The sequence below is a fragment of the Bemisia tabaci genome, chromosome 1 (genome assembly GCF_918797505.1).
Source record: "Bemisia tabaci chromosome 1, PGI_BMITA_v3".
NCBI classification, from domain to species: Eukaryota; Metazoa; Arthropoda; class Insecta; order Hemiptera; family Aleyrodidae; genus Bemisia; species Bemisia tabaci.
This window is the reverse complement of record NC_092793.1, coordinates 28996239-29016895: the sequence shown is the minus strand read 5'-3', so window position 1 is coordinate 29016895 and position 20657 is coordinate 28996239. Positions and strand designations below refer to the sequence as shown.

The window sequence follows — 20657 nt, the reverse complement described above, 5'->3', positions numbered from 1 at the left end:
GTTGGATTTTCTTTGGATTACATAGACCAAATCTTTGGATTGAACATCTGCAACCTCGTTCAATATTAGACAACGGTCGCCATAATCGAACGTGGATCACGTGAGTGATAGTTCAAGGCGCCAGTCACTAGCGAGTCGCAACCTCTGAGTGACACGGAGAGAAACAAGAGTAAATTAATTCAGCAGGACACAGCAGATCATGGTTCGTTTATGAGCCATCGGTAAAAAGTTCAGTCAATCATTGCGGTAATCGTGGCGATAAGCATGCGAGGTATGATCTTTTTTGGATGCCTCGAAGCGTTGTGAGGGAAGTATACGAGGTTCAAAGGAAGTAGATGCGGTCGTAAAAGGAAGGACGCCAAGGAGCCGAAGGGAGGAGGCTGGTAGGGAGAAAAGTGGAACAGCTTGTGGCGCCACGCGATTCAAAGCGAATGATTATAGTTTCATGAGATACCTCTCTCAACGATGCAAAGTCGCCAATCTAAATGTCTACTTTAACGCTCTCACCGTTATTAATGATTTGGCATGACGACGAATTTATATCTGATAATATTTCGTCTCAAAGTTGGAGGCGAACACCCAACATAAAATGAATCATACCGAAAGTCAGTTTAGTAGGTAAACTCGTCTTTTGCATCACTAAGAATACGAGCATTGTGGCTTGAAAATAGATCGTCTAAGTGATGAGAGGCTATACTTCTCAGGGGCAATCATCGTATTGTACTCGTTTACTTGACACGCGAAATGACGCGGAAAGCATTAGTTACTGTACCACCTCAACAAACGGTTCCCAAAAGCGCAGCTTAAAATTGAGAAATGCAAATCCCAAAATAGTGTCGAGACTCGCCCCAAAAGTGCAAATACCGAAAGATAAACCGAAGAACGAACATAATGACACATGATTTTTGTCAGCGCCTTACCGAGTATTTTGTTGATTACTGTATGTATCATACACAAGGATTTTTCTGTAGAGAATTGTCTTTTCATTTTTCTTAATTTTGCCAATATTTTGGTTGAGAATGATTATTCAGGCTCATACACCCTTTCATGATCCTTTTTTCGGCTTAAAATAACTTTTGGCCAGCTTTTCTTGAAGACCATGTTGTTGATCTGTTTTTCATAAACCACCATGCCGGGAAGTAATTAGGGAATCAAAATGCCTTCAATTCCGTGTGTATGCATCACGGACATCCGTGGAGCTCGAATAGTTGCATCCACGCCTTATACTGACATCCAACTCGTGATCGCCCGATCACCGCGCGCATGTGATACCAACTGAGGTCGCTTTGCATGTTCCTTTTTTCAATTTACCTGTATCAGTGTTGGGAAAAAATTATTTTAAAATTATTCGTCCAAAAACGAATAATTTGTTCAATCGTGAATGCCGATTGACAAATAATTCGTCTCCTGATTATTTGGTGAAATAATCGAGACCAAATAAATTGTCTAATTGTGCGCGCCGATTGAAAAATAATTTGTCTACTAATTATTTGGTAAACTAATCGGGACCGAATAATTCGTTAGTTCTCAACTGACAACTGACCAAATTATTCGTAGGTCGTCAATCGGACAACTAATAGGGGCCGAATTATTCGTCAATCGTCGGAAACAACTAACGATTAATTCGTGGTTGTCAAATCTACAATTTAATCGGGCCGAATAATTTGTCAATTCGACAACTAATTGGAACCGAATAATTCGTTAGTTGTCAGCAGCGAGTCGTTAGTTTAAAAAAATAATCGGGACCAAATAATTCGTTAGTTTTAGAGAGCAATTAATGCATTTTTTTTTTTTTTTTTTTTTTTTTTTTTTTTTTTTTTTTTCTCTCTCTCTCTCTCTTTTTTTCTTATCTTGTCTTTCCTGGAAAAAAAATTTACAGTTGAAATTTGAAATAATATCCACTCTCAAATGCATTCCGATTACTGGCGATTGATCCACTCTCGCAGTGATTAGATTACTTGCTTACAGAGGGGGACGTTCCCGAAATATTTTCTCGGGAATTCCCGGCACCTAAATTTTCTGGGGACCTTGGTGATTCAGAGTCTGGTGATAATAAAATAGATGAATTTAAATTTCCTCGGCTATCGAACCCTCACTGCGTTAAGCATCTGCTTCGCGCCGGCGCGGCGGCGCCATCAGCCGCCGACCGCGTCTCTTATCTCCCTTTAGCTTTCCATGTTTCCTCCACGGAGTCCGCCAGACGTTCAGTCGTACGCCCGCTTTTAGACCTTTTTGACCGTTTGCATTGAACTGGTTGTGTTTTAAGTGACAGTGGCCTCCTCCTGTCAACCACGACCACATTGGCATCCCTGCGCCTCAATCGCGTCAGGTCTTATCTTTTCGGGCACGGTATTCACAATGCGCTACGACCCGCTCGGCGCTCGCCGGCCGGCCGGTCCCGCTCGCCGGATCCCGGTCTCTCTTTATTCACCTTGTTTTCCTCATCGTGCTTTGCCTTCGATCACGGTTGCTATGCCTTTTCCTTTTGTCCGAGTGTGGAGTCAACCGTCTTTTCACCGTCACCTTAGCCCGTCGCATTATGATTCCAGTTCACTTTTCGGTGATCTAATATCATTACGGACAGTGGCGTGGCGTGAATAGCGATATATCGATTGTTATGCCATTTAAACCTATGGAAAGGATCGATAAACAGGGTGTTCGCAGCGAACACCTTAATAATCGATTCTTTACCATAGGTTCAAATGCCTTAACAATCGATAAATCGCAATTCACGCCACGCCACTGATTACGGAATCCATTTAGATATTATTACACTCAAAACTATCAGCCCTTGCGAATTTGATGCGCTGAATCCGAATTAGACGTAAGATTTTCTCTAAAAAATCATATGTAAAAGTTGTCACCGTGTTTTCACAAAAATTACAAACTCTCATTCTCATGCAAGTAGGCCTGTCCCCGAAACGATCGACCGATTTTTTTGATCATCGTTCAAAGACCTGTTTCGCTTTGAAACATCGTTTCGATCGAAACGCCGCGGCGTTTCGCTCCGAATGCCGCTACGATTAGGATCTTAATTTGTAATGTTGGAACAAGATTTGCCATATTTAGCAAATAATTGCAGATGGATTATCATATGGATCACAATAATTTTCCCCCGTCGCTATTTTTTCATGGTCCTTTTATCTCAGTGCCGGTACTGCTACTGCCGACCATATCTAGTCCCTTCCTCATTCTTGCTGCCTGCATCCCCTTCCTCATTCGAAATCTTCATCCACTCCTCCGTTCGACCGAAACTCTTCTCGGACTCTAGGTAACGGTACCTACTGCCGATGCCGACTATCTCTAGTCCCTTTCTTACTCTTGCCGTCTCCTCCCTCATGCAAGATCTCACGCCAATGTTCGGCTGAAGCTCACTATCTTTTCTTTGTAAAAACGAATGGTCTCGGCTGTTGCCACGCACCGTCCTGCCGCCTCATGAGTTGCGACCATCCCGATCTTTGCCATCTATTACTGCCCCTCTCTCCACCTCCCCTGTTTCATTAAAAAAACTGATTGATGCTTCGAATGTATTACTGCCTACACAAGAGGTCGAGGGGGGGGGGGAGAGGGATGTCTCTTTAAGAATTATAAGATACTCTGTGACTGCGATACGCAGTTCGACAATCTCTATGCTGTTTTAAACGCAGAAACATGGTTTTTGAGCAAACTTATACGATTCAAAAAATTCTCAATGCTACAGAAATGGGACGCCCCATTAAAAAATCTAGCGCTGAAATTCCTTAAATTTTTACAGATAAAAAAGAAAAAGGTTACTTTAAAAATAATGATGAAAACTTTGAAGCACTGCAAATGTATGCATGGGGTTGATGCTTGGAAAGAACCCAAACGGGAAAATTTTCATGCCTAGAAATATTGTAAATGATTCCATGTCTGAATAAGAAAAATTACATATAGAAGACAAGGTGGATAACTATAATCAGAAGCAGACTATAGGAGATCCAGAGTTAGTCGGAGGGGGGGGGGGGGGGAGGTTTGCTAATGTCGAGTGGAAGGCGGGGTGGTCCGGGGGGACGTTCCTTAAAGCTAGGGACACCGCGAGGCCTCCCCTGAAAATTTTATCGAAGTAGACTCTTCCAGAGGGAATTTCAAGCAGTTTAAACATGCACTTGCAGGTGCATTATTTGAAAGTTGAAAATTTACGAATAATATACCTCTTTTAGCATGATTTTATTGTACCACATTGCTGATTGAGGGGCTTGGGCGACAAGGCGCATAAGTGCAGTTTTTACTATTTCGTTAATTGCGTATTTGAAATGTCAAAATATTATAGATCTTTATGACGGAAAGAAAGTTCAAATTGACTTTTTGATGCTAAGAATTTAAATTTGGGAAGGAATTTTTCACAATATATGCAAGAAAACTAGTTTTACTTGACATCTTTAACATCTCACATTTTTCAAAAATTGCTCTTATACATTGCCACATAAAGCCATCGAAGTCATCAAAGCCTCAAGCTTCAATGCGTTATTTATGAAAAGTATCTGCTTCGCGCCGGCACCAACCGCCGACATCGTCTCTCATCCTCATCTCCCTTTAGCTTCCGTGGTTCCTTCCACGGCCTCAGCCACACATTCAATCCTGCTTCCGTTTTACATATACACCTTTTAGACGTTTTGCTTTGAACTGGTTGCGTTATGAATGACAGTAGCTTAACCCCCCCCCTCCCCCCCCCCCCCGGTCGAGTGAGGAGTCACTCTGTCTCTTTGCCGTCGCTTTTGCACCTTAATTTCCAATCAGATTTTCATTTACTGCTCTTCTCTTCTAAACTGTCTCCCTTCTCTTACGAATAGAAACTCTAGGTGCATACTTTAGAAAGGTCATCTTTGGCCTGCGATGTCTCAAAATGACCGCTAGGTTTTTATCAGTTACTAGGGGGCCATGCGCCCCCTGGCCTCGATGTTCATACCGACTCTCATTTGTCCAATCTCCTTCTGGCCGGGAGCGATTGGACCAATAAGAATCGAATGAACAAATCGCCATTTATTTCAAACTTCACGCAAAGAAGTACTGGAACAAAACGGAACGGAGCGTATCCTCGCTTTTGGTAGGTCTATAGCAAAGGTGCATACCTTCAATTCGCTTACCGCACTGACAGGTCAAGATTCTACATTTCTCGCCAAGTTCAATTTCCCGCTTTTCAAATTTTATCCCCTTCATAAGCTCTCTGGTCTACTCTTACGTAAAAAAACCTGGGTCCTATTTTCAAATTCGGAATACAGCGGGCTCATCTAGGGACTATATCACCTGTCAAGAGCCGCAAAATCATGGAAATCGGCCCAGTAGAACGCTCAAAGAAACTATGACAAAACATAAAAATTTACATTGTCTAAATGGGAGAATTCGCAACTTTACCACATATCCTAAAGCACCTGGTTCATATTTTCAAAATCTGAGTAAAACGGGCTCATCTAGAGATAATTGCCTGTCGATCACTGGAACAAAAAACACATTGGATCTAGAGTCCAGACTCTTAAAAACATCGACAAGAAAAAGTACTCTTGATTCAATCAGAATGTTGCTTAAATAAAGAACCAGGCCTCTTAATTAAAGCGGATTTCGTTTTTATTCAAGCAAAAATCCGATTGAATCAAGAGTATTTTTTCTTGTCAATGTTTTCAAGAGTCTGGACTCTAGATCCAATGTGTGTGTGTTTTTTTCCAGTATTAGCCTCAAAAATAATGAAAATCGGCCTGGTAAAACGCTGGAACTAAGCGTTATCAGATATGCAAATTTAGGAGGTCTCGGAGCTTATAGTATAGACGATTTCACAATGCTGGAAAGTTATGAAATTTTAGCACAATCACCCGATAGTTTCTCTCTGAAGTATAAATAAGGACTGGAGTTTCTGAAACCTCGCGACCTAGAAATGCCCTCTCTGCGCGGAGAAAAAAACTTCGTGCGTGGGATCCGAAGTTTAGGTCATATGGATCTCTGAAGTTTTCGGATTGAGTATCTGAACACTTTAGGTCCAGCTGCTGAGGTTTGGATCACACATCTGAAACTTCAGTTCTTACATCTGAAGTACTTCGGTTCTCACATCTGAAGTACTTCAGATGTAAGAACTGGAGTTTCAGATGTGTGATCCGAACCTCGACGGCTAGACCTAAAGTGTTCAGATGCTCAATCCGAAAAATTCAGAGATCCATATGACCTAAACTTCGGGTCCCATGCACGAGGTTTTTTTCTCCGTGTGCACCCAACGCCTCAATCACCACGATGAATGCTCCTACGTATAATTTCTACCCCCCCCCCCCCCTCCAAAATCATGTTGTCATTAGCAAAATCGTCTTATGGAAGCGACTCCACTAGGTCGGACTGGCTCACGCCTCAGTGTGTAGACCCTTAGCCAACGAAGGAAGCGCGATGAAATATTTTGTTGGGGGGGGGGGGGGGGAGTCACTTTCACCTTAATGGTGGTCCAGAAATTTCTGCCCATCAGCGCAATTTTACCCTATTTTCTGCTTCCAAATTGATTAATATTGCAGAGTTTAAATTGCGAAATTGAAGGAAATCGAGAGGAAGCTTTGAGTTGATCGCGGAAGAGTTGTGAATTGAACAAAAATTTGAATCAATTTATTCAAATTTTTGTTCAAAAATACATTCAAAAATACCCAGATTTAAATCTGGGTATTAGATCCACCCATGCATCATTATTTCTAGAAGAACCGAGCCAGTTGTTGCAACCTATACTATTGCTTTCAAAAACTAAAAGTTTGAGAATGAAGCACACGTTGAAACAATACCACAAATTCTGACACCACTATTCAAACTCTTGAGAGGGCATAATGTCTACTCTCTCAAATGAAAGAAAATTGAATGCAAGGATGTGATACGTAGAAAAAAATTTCCAGGAGAATATTAACGGCCTTCCCGAAGAAGTGTAAAGTAAAGAATTGAAATTACCACCTATTGTCCAATTTTGACTTCAAGTAGGTTTTCCTTTACTGCCGGGGTAATGTGTGATGAAAACTCTATTTCTTCATTAAATGGGCTCCTTTAAAATTGAATGGAAGACCCAACATGGAACTTTTTTGCCTCGGGGGGGGGGGGGGGGTGGAAGGGCAGTGGCGTAACTAGAAATCTGCGCACGTCCCCGCCGATCTGAGGCTGTGCTCTTTTGATGCCCTCTTGCTCTACAGGACGATTGACCAATTTCTGAAGACTGTCGAAAGTAAATTAAAAAGCGATCAAGTCTAAACTTGAGGACTTATCAAGTTAAATATTATTCCGTGTATAGTCGCAAGTTAACTGAAAAACAATTTTAAACCTGTTTGAACAGCAAAATATCCGATGGCAGTTGTAGAATAAACACGAGTATCGACGTCTTTTCCCACTGTGAACCATAATGCTCCCAAACAATAAAGCTCAACACACAGACGTTTATGTATTCGTTAGGACATAAGTTGCGACCCTTGTCAGCCATAGAATTCGAGTTATTCGTCAATTGACGGGTTCTTATGACAGGATTATGATTGTAACGGGGACTTACAGACGTTAAAAGCCTAGAACTAGAATTTTTTATCTCCTTTTTAATTTCTTCACTCATTTCTCTCTTTCGTTAATTATGTTTAATTCATTCATTTATATTTCTTCATAAAACAAGCCGAACCTTTATGCTTGCTCTTTTGGGTTCAAGACACGGTAATTCATGAGGGGACTTTCTAATCTCATGTAGATTATCATAGATACTTGTTTCACGTGCAATATGCATGTTAATGTGCTGATCAGAATACAGTTGGTTTTTAAAGAAATTATTTTTAGAAAATTGCAAGTTGCTTAGAAGCAGAGAGGGCTCAACTGTGGCAATTTTTTTTTTTAAAATTGTGAAAAGAGAAATAGACAATTTCTAATGTGACGCCATGAAATCTTGGCAAAAGCATTTTAATATTGCGGCTTCATGTGTTTACTTGGAGGGGGGGGGGAGTTAGAATGCCCAGTCCGTGAAGCGATATTTTTAAGGCGGAGAGGAGTCGTTGGGGGAAAACTAGATGATTACATAGATACATTTTTCGGAGTCGGAAACTCCTTAACTAATAAATTTCAATCTAATCAGAAAGTGGAGAGGCGCATGTATTAAAAACTCTTTAAAAAGTTGGGGCACCAGTGCTTCGTTTATTAGAGTCGTTTCAACAAGAAAATTTCTCGATAAACACTTTCAAATTGGAAGGGGGGGGGGGGGGATAGAGGATGCCGAAGATGCCACGCAAAAAACGGTCAGCTCTCCTATGGTAGAAAATGAAATATTCTTAAAATTAAAACTGACGGGGTCAATATATTGAAAGCAAAACTCCGGCATCATCGGACAAGATACCAGAAGTGAGGGAGGCGATAGGAAATTCAAAAAGAATGCACGCGTAATCACTCCGGAGAGTTCATTAGTAAGAAGATGAGGAGAGCGAGGGAGTCAGAAAGAAACGGAAGGGGCAGGTAGCGAACGAAAATCTGCGGGGCGATCGACGAACGAAGGTGACAGAGTTGACATTCGATTGAAAAGGTATGCAAGGATCCGTGCTGGAGGAGTGCTGGACGCCTCTTTGGTTACGTTCCACGCGAGGAGGCACTGTAACTCTTCTCACAACAAAACGATTCCAAACGGTCAAAAAGGTATAAAATGATCCCACGATTGAAGGCTGAATGAGAATGCGAGGCGGACTCCGGGAAAGGACGCTTTGAGGGGAGATAAGAAACGCGGTCGGTCGGTGGCCGGCCGGCGTGCCATGTTGCCCATGGCGCAAGATGCCATGGAGTATGGCGGTATTGAAATCAGAATCATCTCACATCCATCGATATTATTCTCATGCATCCGATACGAGACGGGATCGAAGATTCCCGAGTAAGTTACGTAACGGGAACGACGGTTCCCGAGAAAATTTTCCGTTCCCGAAAAATTCCCGAAAACTCCCACGGGAATCCTCATAAGGTTGCTTCAATCGTAGGAGACGATTGACAAATTATTTAAATTCGAATTATTCGTCAATTGTCATGGCACGATTGACGATTAATTTGCTGCTAGGTTAGTTGCCGGTTTAAAAACCCCGATTTATTCGTCAATCGTCATGCGGCGATTGATCAACTTATTTCCTTTCACATTAGTTGCCAAATTTAAGAATTCGAATTATTCGTCAATTGTCTTGGGACAATTGACGATTTATTTTTTTCGAATTAGTCGCCGATTTTCTCACTCGATTTATTCGTCAATTGCCGGGGGGCGATTGATTAAATTATTTGTCTCCGGATTAGTTGCCAACTTTAATACCCAAATTATTCGGTCAATCGAAATGTTAGTCGATTTAATTGCGTCAATTTTTCGCCCAACTCTGACCTGTATCCTAGCGTTACCTATTGTACTGACTGATGAAGTTAACGTTTATTGATTTTCATAGCAAATTTTGAATTTTCGGAAAAATGCACTGATAAACACAAATGTTTTTAAATGTTGCCGGTCCTTAAAATAGCTAAAAAATCAGGTTTCTGGGTATGATTTGATGAGTTTCTTTTAATCTAATTTAATATAATTTTCTGTCGTCTTTTATTTGGATTCATCTTTTATATTTTCCTTGCGGATAAATATATTTTCCGTTGAATGCAAAATTTTCAAAGAGCAATCCAAAAGATACGCACAAACTTTCCGACAAAATGCTGACCGTCCGTCTCTTGGAAAATAGAAATGCAACGGGGAATCTTTATCGTTACAAGCAAAAAACACGTTCATGATTTCCTGGTTTAACTGGCGAACCTGTCGCACAATGAAGTCGCGTAAATATGTTTGAGAAAATTACATATTGTTCTGTTCTGTTCTGTTTTCATAAGTCCCTCGCTTAAACTTCTAGGTAAGGCGTTGGAAAATCATGTAAATGTTTCTTCTTAAGTTTCCTTTTATTTGCGCCTCTTATCAATTTTCATAAACATAAAGGATTCACTAACTTTCGGACGTCTCAGTCTTTCGGACAGAGACTATTTAATACCTCATAATTGAAAAATATTTTTTTACATTGCAACCGCATTACTAACTCAGTTGAAGTTTTTCTTGTCTCATTTTTTCCAATTTCAAGGGCGCACTCATCTTAGCAAACAAATACTGCTTTCCCCGCTACAAAAGGGCGAATCTTCATTTGTGCGTTTGGGGTTTGTGTTTTTGGTTTTAAATCCAGTTTTGAACAGTTACCGCTTTAACGAATTTATGCAACTTAATCATCAAATCGTAACATTTTTTAGCTAAAACATACACTGCTGAACATCAACGCTGCATAAGCCCGCCGCGAGTATGAGAGCTGCGATAATTTCGTTTGGTTGGGTGTGTTAAACGAATAAAATAGAATCAATTCTCTATGAGTTAAGTTTTCATAGGTTGCATCCGAAATTGGCTGATACAGGTTGGAAATTCAATTGACAGAGAATAAAAAAACAATGTGACTCACCAGTGATGTTGTTGAAGCAAGTTTTATGCAATTTTCCTGAGAACAACTCCAAACCGATAATGGCATAAATTATAATTACAAAGATTACTAAAAGAGCTATGTGTAATAAAGGCACCATGGCACGGAGAATTGAGTTCAAAACTACTTGTAAGCCTGCAAATAAAAGAGCAAACAAAAAATTAGTTCCTATTTTTCGCACTAAATAATGAGAAGATACGATTATTTAGACGCTTGCCACGACGCGATTTAAAGTGTTTTAAATATACTTTCATGGCTCTGAGATGAATCGGTAAAAGAGTCACTCAGACGAAAAATAAGTATATAGAGTTTTAAGGAGAAAGGTATTGTAAATATATACAGCGTATCAGTGGCGTGGCGTGCTTTGCGATAAATCGATTGATACGCCATTCAAACCTATGAAAAAAGATCGATTATCAGGGTGTCCGCAGCGAACGCCTTAGTAATCGATTCTTTACCATAGCTTCAAATGGCAAGATATCGATAATAGATTATTCACTCCACGCCACTGCAGCGTATCGACGATTGAAGTCGAAAAAAGGGTACTTCCATTTCCAAGTTTGAACATAGCTGATTATGTTATGTTTTGCTTTTCGAGAAGAAAACTGAAAAAAAAAAAAACCCTTAGAATTGTCTATGAATATTTTCGAATAGGTACTTTATGGAGCATATCGAGGAAATACGGTTTATTAGTTTCCTCTTAGATAAATAGAACAAAGACAGATGATAGCTTTATCTTAATCAAATATACGCTTTTTTAAAAAGCCATCGATGTCTTTTGATTTAGGTAAACGCAAACCGAACGTTCCGCCATCTTCAACTTACACTTGGGAGCCCACGTGGTCCACGCAAATGACAGTACTATCATTAGTAGTACTATATACTACTACTAAAACTCACAGTACTATTGAGCGTAGAACGGCAAAGAAACCGAATATGACCGAATGAAGGCCGTCTGCCCATTAAAATCACGATTATTTTTAGAAAGACACCTTCTTCGGAGTAGTTATTTCTTTCAGATCGAGTGATGATAGTGACATATGACAAGGCACATTTAAAATGGTACCATTTTCGTGGTAATGTTACGAGGAATGGTAAAGAGGAGGTGGGCAGTTCCCAGTATATTTTTCCAACTCGAGCGACTCCTTGCTACCAATTCAGAACAGAGGCACGCATTCTCTATTCACAGCCGGAGCGAGCGGCTAACCAGTGCGCCTTCATTTTTAAATATGCAACACGGACATCCATCAAGCTCGAATAGATGCATCTACGTTTCAAACCAACATCGCGTCTGCGCTTGGCGTGTTTGCATGCAGGATTTTGGGGCCGAGAAACCCAGACTAAAAAATGTCACTTATTTTGCAAAATGTGCTGATGAATGCCACACATTTCAAAATCCTTCATGAGACATACATAAAACAAACGCGCGTAGTGGTAAGCTCGGAACGTCTCGATGGCTAAAGTGCTAAATGGACTGTATTTGGCAATTTGGAACTATAAATTCTGGCTCTTCTGGAAAGACACTTATGTGCAATGTGCATAGGGAAACTAATGGCACATACGTTGTTTTTAAACCGGGCTAGAATTTATAGTTCCAAATTGCAAAATACAGTCCAAATCACGTATCTCCATTACGGTGTTTCAAAATGTCTGCTCCTATTTTCCTCTTACCAAGAGAGACAAGGCAACTGCATAGCTTAAAATTTCTGCGGATTAATCTGCTGACAGAGAAGAAAATCCAGGAAAGTTTTCGAGAAATTAAGTTGACGAGTTTTACAGAGCAAAAATATAGTATGATCGGAAGTCTGCAACGTCGCAGATGGAGATACGTGGTTTCGCATTTTACGCATCGGTATGGAAAATTAAGAGAATGATGTAAGAAAATTGAGAATACTGTGTTCTCATGCACCGCTATTTGAGAGGTTTAAAAAGTGTATTCACAACGCCATGTGTTTAAAATAGTCTGAGGATAAGATATAACAGCAGTTATACTGCCGTGAGTATTATTCCAAGGCAGCTAAACATATTCATTTTCTGTAATTTCTTGAAAAATGACTTGGATGTTAAGAATGATTTTACGGCAAAAGTTGTCATTTGATAGAGGCCCTTCAATACTGTAATGGCAATTTGTACCTAAACTAGAAGTAATGACAAACTAATACATCCCCTAAAAATTTATTTTAAGTTCTTGGCAGTAGTTTTGAATGAACACTTACTTGGCACTCCGGATACCAATCTTAGTGGTCGAAGAACTCGAAATGCACGAAGAGCTTTGACATCGAAACCCTCTTTCATCAAATTTGAAAGAGTGGTACTTATCATTCTGCAACAAGACAAAGAGAACAAGGTTTTGAAGCAAAATATTCATGATTAGAAACAGGAGACATGGTGTCAAAAAAACTCGTCGTTTACTTACGTACCTAAGAAACCTTTTAAAAGGAGAGAAGATATAATCGATTCTTTCCGAAAACGCTAAAAGCCCGTTTTCGAAAGAGCATTCGTTCGCATATATTTTCGGCATTTTTGTGGGTTGATTTTTGAATCGTCGTCAATCGACTTCGATCGATTGACCTAACAATTCAACCTAACTATTTAACTATCAACCCGCAGAGCTCAAATACAAGCGGACTGGTTCCATCCTCGAAAGCCCTGATTCATTTACAAAATTCAAGATGGCGGCCCGCGCAGCCGTTAAAATCTGAATCTTTAACTTTGAAATACCCCTAGTATACTATGAATGAAACGAGTGAGCTCGGATTGGTTTTATATGAAAGACCACAACACAAGTTCTTTCCCTTTTTTTCTTGCCTACTTTTCTCTTGAGCGCTCTATCGAAATTTCGACATTTCCCCCAATTTCTGTACGTTCAGGAATGCAGCGTTTTCCTTCTGAGTGAAACGACTCCTCTTGTTGAGAACAGCAGATCTGCGGGCTGATTATTGACATTGATCTTACTAACGGCATCTTACTAACGGATCTTATTGATCATCATTACAAATCTTTAGATAAAGAATACATAAGGAGTATGGAGTGATCCCACAGGTTGAAACTGATGGTTCTTAGAGCCTAAGGGGGAAAATGATAGACTGACTGAAGAGTCTCTTGTTGGTTGCCGTAAGTTAGTTTATCTCCTACCTCCTCCGTCAATTGCAACCACCCGCTTCCACCAATAGGATCCCTCCAAGTCTCTTTTGCCTTCTCTGTCTATAGTTTTGTCTATCAATTTCGATAATCGGCCTGCAAGCGTTAACACCGAGTTATTTTGGTCGAGATGCGTTTTCAAAGGCAATGTCCACATCTTAAAATGCTATTTTGTAAACAAAATTATTTGTCCCGTTTGATTTGACGCGTACAGTCCCGTATTTATTGCCCTCACTTTATTTACTTTTATGTAGGGGAAATGGACGCTACGAAGAATTTAAATCCACAAAACTCCGGAAAAACGACGACGGTTGCTTACGCTCGCATTACGTTTTCCATTCTATGTTGTCGACGAAAAAGTCCGCTAAAGACGCACGTTTCCGACGCGGATAATTTACGAACTGGTGATATTTCATCCGAGGGGACATTAGCACAGAGCACAGATTTGCAGAGCGGGGCGAGTGCAAAATTTAGGTACGTGACTTTAAATACACTAGCGCCAGATTTTGCGGTATTGCCCAGGAATAAAGGAAAATGAATCGTCGAAAAAGTCGGAGAACGATATTGCAAACTTGCGCACGGATAAACTGCACTAACTGGAGAAGGGTTGCTAAATATTTATCGTCTGGAAATAAAAGGCCCAAAAATAGAGTGACCTGTGAGAAAAGGGGAATCGCACGCTGAAAAGGGGCGAGTACAAAATTGCCACCCTTCCACTCGCCTACCGGACGTTGACCAATTTTCTCCTATCCCATAAAACAAGATGCTTATAATTTCGAGGATGCGAGGGATCTTTATTTCTATGGAGACGTCGACAGATTTAGACATGTACCTATGTTCTTGGCCGTTTCTTTTTTATCCCAGCCGTATGGGGAACTGCACTGTCACTGTCATAGGTTCCGCAATCTCGCGGACCCCAGCTTGTAGCTCCTAGCTCAGAAGGCGTTTCGAAGACGGTCACCGGCTTTCCTCGAACTTCGAGCTGCTGTCGATGGGTCAGTTATGGAATTTTTAGGTATTAATTGCGCCAAATGGTTGAAGACTCATTTTGCTCGATTTTAGAGCGGAATGATTTGGACGTGAATTTAATATTTTCCAGCGGGCCGATTCTTGGAATTGATAGACAAAGCCATAGACAAGGAAAACAAAAAGGATATGGAGGAATCCTATTGGTGAAAGCGTGTGGTTGCAGAGGGACAATTCGGAATTAGGTAATTAACTAAAAGAAACAAATATTGAGCTTTTTGATTTTTTCTTTGATAAAATATGTAAACTCAGGTCATGCTTCAGAAAACAGTGTGCCAGAGAGTGTTTATTTAAAAATTACCTTAACATAAACATTCTCATAATCAAACATTCTCTTGCAGTCTGTTTTTTTTCAGCTAGGCCTCAATATTTGTTTCTTTCATTTTAAGTAGCCGAAACTCCAATAATTTGGTAAAAGACTAACTAACGGCAATCCGTGAGAGATCCTACAGTTATTCCATCATTTTCTCCCTTAGCCTTCTCGAAAATCACCCATATCTAACGATAGGATCGCTCCATACTCCCTATGTCTACTTCGTCTGTCGCTTTGTCTATCAATTTCAACAATCAGGACCGAGGAGCCGCTGGGGAAAAAGGCAATTGTGCGAGGAAGACTAACTTTTGAGAAAAAATCTCGCGATCCTGTTGAGTAGTGTTATAAATTGTTTTGCCGGAGGGAAGATGGGAAGGGGTGAAGGGGATGGGGGAGAGGGCTTTATTCCTCTCAAGTCTCTTTGTCACGTCGGACTCGGACGTGCGACCGCAGAGCAAAGCAAGATGGCAATCCGTCTACTTCAGAGCCTGTAACGGAAGGGGGGGGGAGTAAGGGGTGAAGTGGTTAAAGGTTCAACGGGTTGGGCGTTGGGTGCCAAAATTAATACAAATGCGCGGAAAAGTAGCTATTTGTGGTGAGGACGGTCTGAATCGCTAAATGCAGAAAACGGGCATGTCCCCTTTGGGCGAAATCGGATTCCCATCCCTTGGTAGGTATAACATAAACCTTAAATGCAAAAATAAGAGATGTCTAATGATTGCAGTAGGCCAAGATATGGTAATAATAAAAAATAAAAGAAAAAAAAAAACCAGGAAAACCGGGCAAAAACCGAGAATTAGAAGCAATATATCTCATACGTGTAATTGATTGCAAAAGAGCAAAAAATGAGGGGGAAATCAAGAATTCAAATCAATATATCTCTATGGATCAGTACGGTTTTCGGAGAGGAATCCAAAACCGGCCCATTGAAATTAGATGCTTACTTGATGCACGAATCTGGTGGGAAATCTAAGGTTGCTAATAATGCAACCCAGCTCAGGGAATGAAAGAAATATATTAATATTGGAATAATGCATTAAAAGTATATTGTGACACTAATAATTACGAGTATTATTGTACGAAATGAATTCAGAACTTTTTTGACCTTGTTTCTATCTGGGGGAAATCGCTTAAAACATTCTTTAGGATACTTTTAATGGATAGAATACTTTCTTCTTAGGAGGACTTTCAATATTAACCGAGATATCGCGCTTTGGAAAATTTATGACGTCACAAACTGAATTTTTCAAAGCGCGACATCTCGGTTAATATTGAACAAAGAAAGTTGCTGTTTGGACAGATCTTATTACTTCTAGCTAATCTGCAAAATTCAAGCAACAAAACACGCTTCTGTGACCAGCACAATGGAATCATTTGTGTAAAACGAAAAGAAAATAAAGAGAATGTTGACTTACCCTATAACTACAATTGTAAAATCTAGTAAGTTCCATCCGTTTCTTAGGTAGGCACCCGGATGGGCGACAAAGCCGTAGGCAACTATTTTCATGACACATTCTACCGTGAATATTACTAGAAACACGTACTCAATATTTTCCTGCGAACAAACAAGCATACCAACAAGTTATTACTGCAGGAGTTTGTAAGTATCTATTGTATAATATAATATGGAGTAAATAAATATTGACAGAAGAAACGGTGTAAGATAGATGTATAGAGGAAAGAGATCCATCATAAATACCTGAAGAAAGAAAGAAAGAAAAAAAACAAGATTTGAAATGGTTGTGCGATAGAGCTGACGTTAAAACTCCACTTAAACTTGCCGCCATACGAGATACATATTGAAAAATACTAAAGACGAACAAACAATGAAGTTATAAGAGATTCGTAGCGAGGAGCGAGGAAATCGATAAATCTGGAACTTGAACATATAGAAAAGAATCGATTAACTGGGCGTTTTGCAAACAAACACCTGTGATCATTTCTTTACCATAGCTTCAAATGGAGAAATATCGATAGCCGATGATTCAAGATACGCCACTACATACGTCCATCCTCTGTCAGAAACAAACCGCGTTAATCTCCGCTCAAAAGCCATCTCTCTTGTCAGAGAACCCTCATTCGACGTTGGATTTCAGTTGCCATGTTCGGTTCCACTCGAGCTCCTCTCTCACTTCGGCCACCACCCCCCACCCCTACCAACACCACCCCCATCACCACCACTTCGAGCTCCGGAATATGAACACTTCACTCTGAGGTTATTTCATAGACTCCATCAAATCCTAATTGCTAGCTATACGAATTGCTGTCGTTACTGATACCTTGACTGTTTATCGACAAATCCAGGTCTTAGGACTTCTGACATATCGACGGTGAAATTGCAAAAATGCGTATCTTGCTTGCAATGTTTCAAAATCTTCGCTCATTCTTTATTGTTTAAAAGAAGAACCAACCAAAATTACAACTTGAAGTTTTCGTAGAATATTCATCAAATAGGGAGAGAAAATCACAAAATTTTCTAGAAATGACGTTTGGTAGTTTTCCACACAGAAAATAAAGTATGACAGGAAGTCCGCAACGCCGTAAACCGAGATGCGCTTTTCTGCAGTTGCATCATCGACGAATCAGGTCAGAAGGCACTGTACAGGATGATCCAAAAGTTTTGCATCCTTGAGTCCTAGCTTCTGTTTGGGGTGATCCCTTTGGAAGTTAGGGTGGTCCCAAAAGTCGTTGAAAAAACGTGCCCAAAGGTCAACCATGGCCTATGGGCACTCACAAAATGTCAAGTCTCTATCTGAATTTGTTCAAAAGTTACGGGGATGCTACGCGCTAGTGGCGCGGTACTTATGGATCACGCTGTAGAATGCGGGAGAAAACTCGCATAGCGCTTTTGGGTCACACATTTCTCACTTTCGGGGTTTATGCTTTTGGATACCGTCCTCGCAGAAATCGATAACGAGTTCTTACGTAAAGCCGCAGTGATGTCATGATTGGAACACCGCACATGAGTTTTGAGTTAGAGATGTACGATCTTCGCGGCGCGTACTAGGCCGGGCGCTAAGCCGGATACGTAGCAAGAAAACGTAACGAAATTGCAAGCAACAGGGACAGGAACGCCGACTTGAACGCAACAGGTTGAATCCAATGACGAGACCTGAGGTGAATGTATTACGACCAACTTGGTGCCTTCATCAAGCCGTTTGCTTTCGGATACAGGCGCAATCAAACTTATATAACTCAATTCATTAAAATGCAAGACTCCAGCGGGCCGATTATTGAAATTTATATACAAAGCTATAGGCAAAGAAGACATAAGGAGTATAGGGCGATCCTATTGATTGAAATGGGCGGTTCTTATAGACTAAGGGGGTAAATGATGGACCAACTATCGTGTCTCTCGTGGGTTGCCGTTAGTTAGCCTATTACCTACGTCATTTGTCCATTGCAACAGTGGCGTGGCGTGCATAATCGACTATGGATATCTCGCCATTTGAAACTATGGTAAAGAATCGATTACTAAGGTGTTCGCTGCGAACACCCTGATAATCGATCTTCTTTCATAGGTTTAAATGACATAACAATCGATATATCGCAATTCACGCCACGCCACTGCATTGCAACCACCCACTTCCACCAATAGGATCCCTCCATATCCGTTTCTTAATTCTTCTTTGTCTATCGCTATTTCTACCAATTTCAACAATCAGCCTGCTGGGGAGTGTCATCGGTTAAAAATATAACTTTCTTAGACATTTTGGAGAGGTGATTATGCGAAGAACAATGTCTTTCTCGCTCTTCTCATACGGAAATCTCAAGTACCCATAGGGCGGCCTTTTGAGGTAACCGAAATTCACATGGTCCAGCAGCCTGATTGTTGAAATTTATGTCAGCAGGACGAGAACCGAAAATCGATATATTACAAGGCGCATATAGGGCCATGTTTTGTCTTATCTTGCCGACATAGCCAGTTAAAGTTTCAACAACCAGGCTGCTGATGTGATTCTGGTAGTCTTAATAAGAATCTTATTCATACACCGAGAGCAGGGTGTCTACTAAAACTGGCTGGCTAAAATTAGGTCCTTTTACAGTACTTTTTCACTACCTTCCCAAACAATTCAGTACCTCATACGCAAAAAAAAAATTCACTACTTTTTCGGTACCCTTAAGTAGATTGTCGATTTGAGTTCCTGTTATTCTTAGTTATATTTCTTACCGCGAGTATATTTTCAATTCTTCTTTGAAAATCATCCATTTGCTATTTACAATGCTAGCTTGAGCGCACTTAAACTATGTGGTTAAAACTGCAGTAGCGGCAAAGAGAACCGACAAGGCCAGCGAGGAGGCTACTTTAATAATAATCTTCCATCGCGTTGCTAAGGCGCAAAGATACAATTCATACTCTCATAACTCAATGATCAAATTCATACTCTTAATTCATACTATTCATACTCTCTGGAATGCGTGAGGTATCACGCCAAAATTGAAGGCGTTTTCAAAACCAACTTTCCACATCGGAATTCTCGTGTCGCATAAAATTCTGAGCATGAAATAAGTGGACTGACTGACCTTACGAGCTAAAGAAACAGTTATATGCGCACGTTTCCTTGTTATAATTTTTTGTTTACAGCTTTCGTTTCAGTTAATAATGAGCGTGTAATTATGCCCGGATGTGTTTTCGTTCTATTTCGTTTTGTATACACATTTTTTTACTGGACTTTTTGTATTTTAATGTTGATTTGAGTTCCGTTTATTTAGTTATATTTCTTTCCGCTTATTTATGTTATTAATTCTTCCATAAAAATTATTCATGTGCTAAATACAATCCTGGCTTGAGCCAACTTAGAATATGCGGTCAAAACTGCAACAGCGGCAAAGAAAAAGTGATAAGACCATCGTGGAGGCTACTTCAATGTTAATCTTTCGTCGCATTGCTAAGGCGCAACGATACAACTATTCGCACTCTACGGAATGCGTGAGGTATTACGCCACAATTGAAGGCGTTTTCGAAACTGCCGACTTTCCTTATCGGGATTTTTGTGTCGCATAAATAGGGTGTCTACTAAAGCTGGCTGGCAAATATTAAGTATAGTACTTTTTCAGTGCCTTTTCAAAAATTTCAGTACCTCATACGCAGAAAAATCCAGTGCTTTTTCGGTACCTTTAAGTGACGAAATTCGAAAGTTGTCGAAATTCACGCTGTACAGCAGGTAGCTTGTTTCTCTTGGAAAAAAATTACCCTTTTCTGAGAGTATCATTCATTCCTCTTGATCGGGATCGATTACACCGGTCCTCAAGAGCCCCATTAAAAATCTACAACTGATGAACGAATCAGAGAGTGGCACAGACATGCAAATACTCTCCCTAGGGGGGGTACTCAGGTCAGAACAACGTTTCAACGTTTCATTGTTGCCAATTTCTTGCGATGAAATATTTATTTTTGAGAAAAACATTACATATGTACAATGAAAATATTCAGATGCGCTGGACTGGAGAGCGAACAAAATTATTCACAGAAAAATTCAAAGAAAAATATGCGACCGGATCTATGAAAAGGGACCTTACTTTATGAACACTCAAATTTGAGTTATTAGTACTGCGTAAAATAAGACAATTTTTAGCGTAAGTTTGACCCTGAAAGCTCAAATATTGAAGAGGAAATGATGTCTTGAAGAAACTAAAATTCTTAAGTTTTAGATTAAGAATTCTGACATGCACAGAGAAAAAGAGCAGGTAGCGCTCTCTGTGAAGAGAAAACTTATACT

At 40.2% G+C, this 20657-nt stretch overlaps 1 protein-coding gene across 10 annotated transcripts in view; it reads right to left on the bottom strand.

The window, feature by feature from the left end:
- Positions 1 to 20657, bottom strand: part of Ca-alpha1D (Ca[2+]-channel protein alpha[[1]] subunit D) — a 286209-nt gene that overhangs the window by 65519 nt on the left and 200033 nt on the right. For all 10 annotated transcript variants that reach the window (XR_011899720.1, XM_072299452.1, XM_072299460.1 and 7 more), the window contains exons 4-6: positions 16353 to 16492; positions 12674 to 12780; positions 10440 to 10592 (exon numbers count right to left, since the gene is read on the bottom strand). Coding sequence is in view for 9 of the 10 variants with exons in the window: in XM_072299452.1 (XP_072155553.1) it covers positions 10440 to 10592; positions 12674 to 12780; positions 16353 to 16492 (400 nt within the window). In the remaining variant the exon portion in view is untranslated. The remainder of the gene's footprint in view (positions 1 to 10439; positions 10593 to 12673; positions 12781 to 16352; positions 16493 to 20657) is intronic.